At 46.0% G+C, this 11,720-nt stretch overlaps 1 protein-coding gene across 3 annotated transcripts; it reads left to right on the top strand.

Moving 5' to 3' along the window:
* On the top strand, positions 1-4,618 carry GPR75 (G protein-coupled receptor 75). Of its 3 annotated transcripts, none has more exons than XM_075595932.1 (2): positions 1-206; positions 1,627-4,618. In XM_075595932.1, exon 2 carries the CDS (start codon positions 1,766-1,768, stop codon positions 3,377-3,379), a length of 1,614 nt encoding a protein of 537 aa, XP_075452047.1. In that variant the 5' UTR covers positions 1-206; positions 1,627-1,765; the 3' UTR covers positions 3,380-4,618. The 3 variants fall into 3 exon arrangements, with proteins under 3 accessions (XP_075452047.1, XP_075452049.1, XP_075452048.1); XM_075595934.1 differs by lacking the exon at positions 1-206 and adding an exon at positions 280-304; XM_075595933.1 differs by lacking the exon at positions 1-206 and adding an exon at positions 959-1,413.
* The last annotated feature ends 7,102 nt before the right edge of the window (positions 4,619-11,720 follow it).

Raw genomic sequence — 11,720 nt, 5'->3', positions numbered from 1 at the left:
GCATGTATATTGGCAAATATGTGTGTGAGGGGCCATGCTGATGACGACTGTGGATAATAATGATCACATTGGCTCTGCTGAAAATCAGATGGCTTCTGCCGTGCTGCGTCTGTGATGGTTTCAGCACTTCAGTGTATGGGGCGCGATAAGCAAAGTGCCCAGGGACCAGCGCACAGGGGGGTGCAGCCTCGGAGGGGGGTCCGGAGGTAGGATGCAGCCCAGGGAGGGGGGCGGAGGTAGGTAGGATGAAGCCCTGGATGGGGGTGCCGGAGGTAGGATGCAGCCCTGGGAGGAGGGTCTGGAGGTATGTAGGATGCAGCCTCGGAGGGGGGTCCTGAGGTAGGATGCAGCCCTGGGAGGGGGGCGGAGGTAGGTAGGATGAAGCCCTGGGTGGGGGTGCCGCAGGTAGGATGCAGCCCTGGGAGGAGGGTCTGGAGGTAGGATGTATCCCTGGGAGGGGGGTCCGGGGGTAGGATGCAGCCCTGGGAGGAGGGTCTGGAGGTAGGATGCAGCCCTGGGAGGGGGGTCCGGAGGTAGGTAGGATGCAGCTTTGGGAGGGGGGTCCGGAGGTAGGTAGGATGCAGCTTTGGGAGGGGGGTCCGGAGGTAGGATGCAGCCCTGGGAGGGGGGTCCGGAGGTAGGTAGCATGAAGCCCTGAGAGGGGGGGGCGGAGGTAAGTAGGATGAAGCCCTGGGAGGGGGTCCGAAGGTAGGTAGGATGCAGCCCTGGGAGGGGGGTCCGGGGGTAGGTAGGATGCAGCTTGGGGAGGGGGGTCCGTAGGTAGGATGCATCCCTGGGAGGGGGTTCCGGAGGTAGGTAGGATGCAGCCCTGGGAGGGGGTCCGGAGGTAGGTAGGATGCATCCCTGGGAGGGGGTCCGGAGGTAGGTAGGATGCAGCCCTGGGAGGGGGTTCCGGAGATAGGTAGGATGCAGCCCTGGGAGGGGGGTCCGGAGGTAGGTAGGATGCAGCCCCTGGCATCCCTTCCATCCAGGGCACCCCCTTCCTAACATTACACGTAGGGGGTGCGGGGGATCCCTTTTCACAGCACCCGCATTGGGTTATTGTGCACCCGCTGAGTGCTGGAGAGGTCTCGTATTATAGGATCCCCCGTTCCTGGTAATTGGGCACAGGGGCTGTTCTGATCAGTGCTGAGATTGGGTTACATCTAGTAACTGTGCCCCGGTGATGCTGTGTGTGTAAGGGTCGCAGCAGGGCCGAGGTGGGGCGCAGTACTGAGGGAGACCTCGGCGTGTCACACAGGGGCTGCTGTATGCAGGGGGAGGGAGGGAGACTCGGGACACCGTGTTTCCTGCGGGGAGAGAAGGGGGGTTAGTGATGATGCAGAGAGGACAGGTGCTGGGTGCTGGTGATGGGTTGAGAGGAGAAGAAGGAGAAGGATACGCTGGCATTAGGTTAGCAAGAGATCCCACTGATATGTTTGGGTAGAATAACACAGCCTGTCCGGTGCAGTCATTGCATTAGATCAGCACATGTAGGCCTGAGCCTGCAGCCATTTCTGCGGGTGGTGGGGGGTGTTTCACAGATTGCGATCGTGTTATTTGTGCTGCAGCTTGGTGACGTGATGCATGTGTTGTGCTATGGCTTTGTTTTCCTGTGCTTTGCAGGCTGCACCGGCCCTGGATCCATCTTGGCAGTAATACACCCTGCTGAATACTGCAGCCGCCTTCATGGACTTGGTTGGGAGGCCTCCCCCTGGGCGAATCCCCCGCTGCAATAAGGCACCCCGAGGGCTTCACTGTTAACATGAATCTAACAGACAGGATGACAGATTTTGCCGATCAGAGTCGTTATGATTATGTCAACAGCACCTCTGTATCCCACATTGGAAATGGGACCTTTAGGGACATCCAGGAGATCATCCACACTGCTACACTGGTCACCTGCACGTTTCTACTGGTGATCATCTTTTGCCTGGGATCTTATGGGAACCTGGTGGTCTTCTTATCTTTCTTTGACCCAGCCTTTAGGAAATTCAGGACCAACTTTGACTTCATGATCCTGAATCTATCCTTCTGTGACCTGTTTATTTGCTGCATATCGGCCCCTATGTTTGCTTTTGTCTTGTTTTTTGACACTGGTAGCAAAGTTTCTGATGCATTCTGCTTTACCTTTCATCTCACCAGCTCTGGATTTATTATTATGTCTCTTAAAACAGTGGCTGTGATTGCTCTTCACCGGCTGAGGATGGTGCTTGGTCAGCAGCCCAACAGGACAGCTTCTTTCCCTTGCACTTTAATGCTCACAGTCCTCCTGTGGACTACAAGCTTTACCTTGGCCACTTTGGCCACATTAAGGACACGCAAGTCTCGGATATGCCTTCCCATGTACAGCTTGATCAGTGGAGAGGGGAAAATTATCTTATATTTGTATGTCATAGACTTCACCTTTTGTGTTGCGGTTGTGTCAGTTTCCTACATTATGATAGCTCAAGCACTAAGGAAAAATGCCCAAGTGAGAAAATGTCCAATCATCACAGTGGACACATCTAGACCACAACCTTTTATTGGACCAGGAGTGGATGGGGTGCAGTGTGCTGTACCTGCTCTTTATAGGAACCAGAATTACAACAAACTCCAGCACATCCAGACACATGCCTACACCAAAAAACTCAGCCAGATGCCAGTACCAGCTACCAGGCTGCAGCTTGTCTCTGCAGTCAACCTTTCTACTGCAAAAGACTCAAAAGCTGTAGTGACTTGTGTTGTAATAGTTCTCTCTGTTTTAATTTGTTGCCTCCCTCTAGGGATCTCCTTGGTCCAAGATGTTCTAACAAGTAGCAGCAGCTTTATCTTGTACCAGTTTGAGCTTTGTGGATTTACTCTAATATTTTTCAAATCTGGCTTAAACCCTTTTATCTATTCACGTAACAGTGCTGGACTGAGGAGGAGATTCCTCTGGTGCATCCAGTATGTGGCCCTCGGCTTTATATGCTGTAAACAGAAGACAAGATTACGGGTCATGGGCAAAGGAAGTTTAGAAGTCAACAGGAATAAATCCTCCCACCATGAAACCAATTCAGCATACATGTTGTCTCCAAAACCACAAAAGAAGTTTGTGGACCAAGCGTGTGGTCCAAGTCACTCAAAAGATAGTGTTCTGAGTCCCAAAGGATCAGCTGGATATCAGCATTATGCACAGAGCAGCTCTACTCCAATTAATACCCGCATAGAACCTTACTATAGCATCTACAATAGCAGCCCCTCTCAAGAAATCAGCCCCCCTAATAGCTTGCAACCAGTAAACTCTACTTTTGGATTTGCCAAATCATACATTGCCATGCATTATCATACCACAAATGACTTAATGCAGGACTTTGAAAGCACTTCAGCTAAGCAGATACCTGTGCCATCTGTCTAACCTGGATAATGTCAAATGCATCTTGTAAACGTTTCTTAAATGTGTTATATAACATGCCATAAAGCTATAGGTTTACAGTTTACAGTTTCACAAGTATTAGGATTCACATGTTTTTGCTCTTTCTCAAAAGACTATTAAATAATGGAACACTTAACATTAATTAAAAGTTTGACATTTTAGGCTTGTATTATGGGACTATGAGCGCACCATTAATATATTTTGGACTTATATTGTTCGTGAAAACTAGGCACTGTTAATGAATGTTGAATATGTTTATGTGATACAGCATACTGTGAATTGAATTACTATTCTAAACAGCATTTTTCTGTAGTTATTTTCAGATTCTAAATACAATCAATGTTGAGCATTATACTAGATTGGATCTAAGGATATTGTAGGATATGTTCTATTTTCTGTCTGAAACGTTGTCTTCTTTACAATGAGTATTCCAGCCCAAGTATCCAAGTATTTAGATTTTTAAATAAATGTAATATTGTGATTGCTTTAGTGATACACACCTCACAAATTACAATTTTGCCTTTGTGCAACTTCTAATAAATAGGCCATTGTCCTTGATTAAAAAATACACTGCAATGAATAAATAAACTTTTGTTTTATTTAAATTAGCTCATGATGAGTGTGAGGTGCTACTGTCCAACTAAAAGTTAACATTCATCACTGTATTATTTATACCTTCGACCAACTTTTTGCTTAAAGAAAATGAATGTATATTCCTGAAACAGTCTTGTCAGGCCTGCCATGTTTATTACAACATGTAATACACCGACACCTACTGGCTTCACCATCACAGCCACAACCACAAAAAGACCCCCTTCCTTTATTAGCTTAGTTGAAATTGAAAGCAGAAAAAAAGGATAAGTACTCTCTACCTGTTCACATATTTACCCAAATTCTTTATTTGGCATGATGTTAGATCATGGAGTTTGAGGCTATGATGAGGAGTGACGGAGGATAGAATGTGTTATTATTGGCATGAGCAAATAATGTGTTTTATTTTTAAAGTTTCTGTTATAGTAGAATAGTATTTAGTAGATTGAAAATGTGTAGCCTTATTCAAAAGGGGGAAAAAACAATATTACAACATAAGGCTATTTAATAGTGCATTATTGCTCCCATGAAACTGCATTTGCAAAAAGTAAATAAATCTAGAATGTTGTGAACACGGATTAACCATGTAATACATACTATGTTACTTTGCACCTTGATAAAAACCCTTTGAGTCTCTCTTGTGCCTGCTCTCTGTTGTCCTTTTTAGGGGATGGTAAGGAAGAAATCCTCTATCCTTCCATATGACATCAGTTGGATATCTCACGGGCTCCTAGCTTTTATATTCAGTGCTTAGAGAGATCGGAGGTGGCCAACTCCAGTCCTCAAGGGCCACCAACAGGTCATATTTCCAGGATACCCCTGCTTCAGCACAGGTGGCTCAGTCAACAACTGAGCCAGTGATTGAGCTACCTGTGCTGAAGCAGAGATATCCTTCAAACCTGACCTTTTGGTGGCCCTTGAGGACTGGAGTTGGCCGCCCCTGTGATAGATATATGCCGAGAGGAAGCACTTGAACCTGCCATACTAACCGAAAGCAAAGTTATCAATCGCTTTGTTTAAACCTTGTCAGATATATTTAAGTTGTTTACATTTTCACCACCATTTTTTTGTATTAAATTGCAGGTTTTTGTTTGCTCTGCATTAAGCCAGGGGGACAAAAACACCAAGAATTTCCCATGTGCACTGAACAATCAGAGAATGAAATCATTTTAGTTACCCCTATCACACAAGAAAAAGCAGTCATTGCATCATGTCCTCTTATATCTGACCGTGAAATGATGACTGTATTTCTCCTGTTGAGGGAATACCAGAAGATTAAATTAAGTCCATTCTGTCACTGAAATTAACCCTTTGCAATGCGTTGCAGAAATGGTAAGAAAAGGGATAAATGTGCAGTCCTTCCAAAAAAACAAAGCACAATATAATGAAATTAAAACATCTACACCAAAGATAGGGTATGGTGGGCACTCACCTTCTATAATCAACCATTTGGAAAGGTGCAGGTAGGATGGGGACCTGCGTTCCCATCCGGAATTCATCAAAAGTGAATTCGATATTATTAACAATATTATGTCATTATATCGTGCTTTGTTTTTTGGGGCCTGCAGCAGTCTAAATGGGAAAAATTGGCAGAAACTGCTGACAATGTGAATGAAGAAGAAAGATTTATTATGCAGAGTGATGTCTATTCAGAAAAGCAGCAGAACTTTAGGGATAGCCTTCATCAGGTTTTAAAAATAAAAAATAAATGATTACATCTACTCACAAAGTTGAAAGATGTCCCATAAAAATGATTAGAGCTTAAATCTTCCCAAGGACAGAGACAACTTCACAACATTGCCACGTTGTGATGTGCGCGCGCACGATTGTCACTCTTGAGTCTAGTGGAAGACAGTTGTCACACTAGAAACTTCTTGTGGCGGCAAAGTACAGCATTGACGCTGCAACATTTTGCCGCCACAACCCAAATTGAAATTTGGGGCTGCAGTCGCGTCACGTGAGCTGGTTCAGCCAATAAAGGCGAATCAGCTCTGTGATGTGTTCATTACGCCCCCAAACGCCAAGACCCAACTCCTGCAGTTTGAGAGCAGATCGCTGGGCTGCAGGAGCGCGCAGCTGAGGCGCGCACGCAAGCGCGCTGGTGTAGTACCCTGTCTGAGCTCTGCCTTAGTAAGCTGCTGCTTATGCTTCATTAGGGGTTATTCATTAAGTGTGATAATACCTTTTTGCACTACCTAACGAATGGGACTTTCGTGCTCCAGGACCCGATCACAAAATAAGACAGTGCTATAGGGGCTATTTTTTAAAGTTTCTGTATACGGAGTGCTTTTTAAAGTTTCTCCTCTCATTTTAGTTTGTGGTTTGATTTTCAACATTTTCTCTTTTTTGACTCTCTCATTTCCCTGGGCCCCACCAGTGTAAGCCCTGTTAGGTACAGGCAGTGGATGGGTGAATTCCTTCAGAATGCCTTGTTTTCTATTGCAGTCTTGGATGCAGTAACTGTATCTAAGGGCAACAGGCATAGTGTCAGCCTGGGGGAAGTACTGGCTGGGTCACATGCTAGATTGTGGTGACCTGTCAGTATCAGACCTGCCCTGTTATGGGACAGGGTTACAAGCACAACCCCAGGGTATATATACTGGCTCTCTCCCACAAGTGAGTGTGTCTCTTTCCTCCCCCTGTGGAGTGAGCAACAACTTCCATGGTCCCACAAGGGGACGCATGAGGAGCACCATGCAGGAGGAAACTTGGATGGGCCTCAAGCCTTGAAGTGACCTTCTGAGGGGAAGCAAGAAAAGGGATATACCTGCCGTAAGATCTTAACCAATGCAATAAATACCATGGAACCATATGCAAGTGTGATTCACTGTCTTTCAATGAACAAAGGTACCCTGTAAACCCTGACCTGATGATCCCCACACCAACGCGGAAGTGGTCAGCCCTCCTGTTACCTCACAGGTATGTACCATTCTACACCAAAGACACTAGTAGCAGACCAAATCTTACTTAGGGTGGGGATAAAGGGGGCTACAAATGGAGGCGCTGCTGAGATTATACTCACAGGACAGGTTTACCAGCAGAAGAAACCAAAGAAAGAAAGTACATTTACAGTTCCAGTACTGAAGGATAAGAGGTGGACAAGTGTGGTGTGAAGGGTGTTATCATACCTGCCAAAAGCTGCAGTTTGCACTGCCCTAAAGGATGTTTTGGTTGGGACAAGAGGCTACAGGACCTGTTCCAAGTCACCCTGCCGGCTGGCACATAGGGCCTCTGGAGGGGGTGGCTAGTTGCCACGGGCCAGGAGCCCCTGAAGGAGACTAGCGTGTCAGGGTTTAGACAGTGTGGCATAAGAGTAATGATAGGTATCGTCAGAGGAAGGGGGGATCGTTATTGTAGGCCAAGAAGATGGGAGGAGCTAGCTGTCCAATAGTTATGCTCCTGCTCTGGTCAAATGTTCCTCTGCTCACAACCGGCTGTGAAGTTTGTCTTCTGCTGCTCCCACTGGCTGAATAATGTCATCCTCTGCTCCCACCGCCACCCGGATGTCGCAGCGGTCCTCCTTGTCACGATGACACCAACTTTTATCAACACATTTATATTTCTGGGTACTTGATTGAACAGAACAAGTTGCAAAATAAATTGTGATGTATTTCCTTAATAGACAAACACACGACATCTGCAGAATACACTTGAAAACAACACTCACTGGGATAAGGGAATGAAATAAATTGTCCTTGGAACGGAAGAAATTGTCCATTGCTTGCCAGTGCAAGAAATGCAGCCTTGGTTTTAAAAGTCCTGTGGTTATGTTGTTATTAACCCCTTCACTCCTGGACTGGTTGCTGCTGTGCTAGAACAAAGTCTTGATTCTTTACATCATGGATTAAAATTCAGGAATCACACTGGGGATACCTGGGGAGCCACAGTTATAGACTGCCCAAAGCTATCTTTAACATGTGGATCCAATCCCCTCGTGGGAACAAAAAAACCCACGAATAGCCAAGTTACCCACAGTTCATAAGACCGGTCAAATGGGCTGTCCGGTGGGCAGGGCGCATGGTCAGGTTGACGCCCATGCCACTTAGCATACCTGGGCTACACCCATAACTTGGTGCCGCTCCGTCTGATTTTTGACCAATAAATGTCACTAGCCTGACATCTGCTGTGCATCAGTATGCCAGTATTGTATACATTATGGGTCTCTGGGTCTTTTCATAACTGACACTCTTTTAGACAGGGGGACTCTAAATCCGTGAGAGCCTTTTGAGGCTCCGTCATAAAAATAACTACAGCCCATTGAGAGCCCTTTGAGGCTTGGTCATAAAAATAGCCCCAGCTCATTCACCCATATCACAGCTGGATGTCCAAGTAATTCCTGCTTGGACTTACAAAAAATACCTCCTGCCTTACATTTAAGATCTGCCATCATGTGTCGGTTAGAGGGTCTGGTAAGCATCTTGTCTTTTACCCTTGCAGGTAGGGAATGGCCTGTAAATGGGATAAAAATGGCTGGGACAGGGCAAACACAGTAATGCATAGCAAATAAGTTTAACCCCTTCCTTCCACGTCACACTCCTCACCCTGTGCCGCCGGCTGCAGGTATGTCTTCTGCTGCTCCGCTCCTGCCATTCTCAAAGAGGAAGACTGAGGGAGCAGAGCAGAATGGAAATTACCTGGCACCAGGTTCCAGCCCCCTGGTGTCGAGTCCTGGTAATTTCCGGGTACTGAAAATAGTGCCGGGTATGCTGGGTAATTTTTGGGTACCCGGTACATCACTAGTACAGATGCAGCCACCAGTATTAGATCACTTGCCTTGGACAATCTGGGGAAATCTCCCAATAAACTGCAACATTTCTGTAGCCAGACTAATGGCCCATTGGATTAACACAGCAGGGGGTCCCTGCAGTCCCATTAAAACTGAATGGGACTGCAGGGACCCCTGCTATGTTAATCCAATGGGCCATTAGTCTGGCAGCAGAATCTCACAGAAATGTTGAGGCATTTACTGTGGGATGCCTTAGTTTTTACAAAGGCAAGTGATCGGATACCGGTGGCTGCATCTGTATATACCGCTCTATCTCCCTCTGGTGACATCACTGGTCACAAGACATACAAGGGAGTGGCAATCCCTTCTGCACAGTGATCCTATATCACATGATGGGGAGGGGCAATACCAGAGTGATCCCACTCGCTTAACCCATTAATGCTGTTAACTACTTACTCTACTTAGTAGTCACCCAGAAGGGGCTATAAAGCCATTTCAAATAATCAAATGTAGAACATTCCAACAAGTCAGGCGTTAATTAAATCACTAGCATCATTTATGTTACACAGATGTATCTATTAAATACATTAAAAAAATTAAACTATAAGGACTTTGTGGCCTGTTTCTTACTGTTTTACTGTGTAAAGCACGATCATTTTTACAAAATCACTATTAGTTTATGACAAGGAGTGGCTCAGTGAGTACAGACTCTAAAAGCTCACTGTCAATACTGAGTTTCAGTCAGGGTAACCGGGTTCAATTCCTGGTGTCAGCTCTTTATGACCTTTGCACTTTATCTCCCTGTGCCTCAGGCACCAAAATCATAGATTGTAAACTCATCTGGGCAGGGGCTGTCTCTGTAAAAATTCCCATGTGCTCCGTACGGCACACTATACTGTAACTGTGAAGCACGTCAGTCCCATTGGGTAAAAGCACTATATGAAATAAAGTTATTATATATTATTTTTGTTTAATAGGATTTGTTTTCTCCATAGCCCTATTATTTTTAGAATGGTGGTGAACAGTTTTTTTAATGTGTAATTATTACATTCAAGTTTGATTAATTTTATAATTTCAACATACATTGTAAATTAAAAAAAAAAAAAAAAAAAAAGAAAGACAGAGCACAACCTCTCATCTTAATATATAAATCTGTAGTTTGTGGGGTTGTAGATGTGGCCAAAACAGATTGCTCCGTATCCCTGCCCCGCCCCGCACGCCTCATTGGCCTGCGTGGCTCTATGGCTCTGACGTCACCCAACTGCCACACACGCACGTACGCACGCAAGCACCCGGCCACTGTCCTCTTCACCCAGCTCACCTCCCCACCCTAACCCCCCCAGCTCATCTCCCCGCCGGCTCCCCCTATCACCCGCACCACCAGGCTCCGCTGCTCCCTTCTGTCCCGCTCACCCCCTGCGGCCTCCTCCTTCACACAGTCGCTTCTCGGTGAGGGTCGGCCAGTATGGAGCAGCTCGGGCCCGCCTCTGGTTCCTCTGCCCCGCTCTGCTCCCGCTGCATGGCCGCTGTTCCCGCCGCACTCTCGGCTCCTCCTCCTGCCTCTGCACGTTGCGGATGGTGGCGGGGGTGGTTGGGGGGTACAGCGCCCGAGAAAGGCGCCGCACGACATTTATACACTACTAGTTGATATACCCGGCATTGCCCGTGAGTTAAATTTCCCGCTCCCTCCTCTCCCCCTATTTCTGTGCTCCCCCTCTTTCTCCGTTTCTCCCCCCCCCCAGAGGGAGGGACAGTGGACAGGAGGGGGGGGGGGGTGCGTGTGTGTGGCAGTTGGGTGAGGAGAACAGAGTGGCAGTTGGGTGACGTCAGAGCCATAGAGCCACGCAGGCCAATGGGCGGGGCAGGGATACGGAGCAATCTGATTGGCCACATCTACAATCCCACAAACTTCAGATTTATATATTAAGATTATTGATCAAGTTTGTTATGATACATCTATGGTATTTTTTCTGTTTGTTTCTTTTTCTCTCTCTTTTGTCCTTTTTGCTTATGATTGACAATGCTGACCTTTATCATTTAAATCTGATCTAATTACATGTATAGATGTGTCATTTAGAGAATTACCAGCAGCTGAATTTGTGTTGTGGGATAGGTATATAATTGCACTGTTGTCTTCCAGTGCACATTACCTGACAAAGCGCCATAGTGGGCGTGAAACATGGAGGAGTTTTGTCATTTTATGTAGTTTTCATTAAAGTCTTTTTTAACCTTCAAATCTGGTGAGTTCCCCACCTTCTTTTCATAGCAAGCGGTAGCTCACTCGGTCAATTTTTGCTTCTGCTCCATGGCGCTATGCTGACATCACCGAGTTGCGCCGCACTAGGCGACCGACTCACGCTGGCTCAGCAATGTAACGCAAGCTAACCAGATTATTTTACAGCAGTATTAGGGGATTAAAGCAATTTGTGCCAGTATATCAAAACTCCTACCCGTTTCATCGAGCTAGTCAATTTCTTTCCTGAAAAAGTTGACTAGTTCGACGAAACGCGTAGGAGTTTTGATATATTGGCACAAATTGCTTTACAATATAATTTCAACAAGTCATGAAGCAATAAAGAGTCTAGCCGAAAATAAGGACTTCATCATCCGCCCTCCCGATAAAGGTAGGGCTATTGTCATTGTAAATTATTCTGATTCTCGTAAAGAGATTCTATGTCAGCTACATGACTTTATATTGTACTCACTACTTGACTGGGCCCCACGGATTCTTACAAAACAAGAGGTTGATTCACTTGGCTGCTAATAACTAGATAGGAACTCAATAATATGTGTATCAAACACATCACATTCCATTCAACCCGTTTCATATACATTACCCAAGATTCATAAATCCATCACTAATCCTCCTGGCAGACCCCTTATTCGAGCAAGTAGGTCTCTCGTCAGCCGCTGGCTCAGTATGTTGAATATTATCTTCAGCCATGTGGGGCACTTGACCAGGTATTATTACGGATTCAACCTCTTTCATTAATTCACTACAAAATG

This window comes from Ascaphus truei, chromosome 4 (genome assembly GCF_040206685.1).
Source record: "Ascaphus truei isolate aAscTru1 chromosome 4, aAscTru1.hap1, whole genome shotgun sequence".
NCBI classification, from domain to species: Eukaryota; Metazoa; Chordata; class Amphibia; order Anura; family Ascaphidae; genus Ascaphus; species Ascaphus truei.
This window is presented reverse-complemented; position numbering and strand designations above follow the sequence as displayed.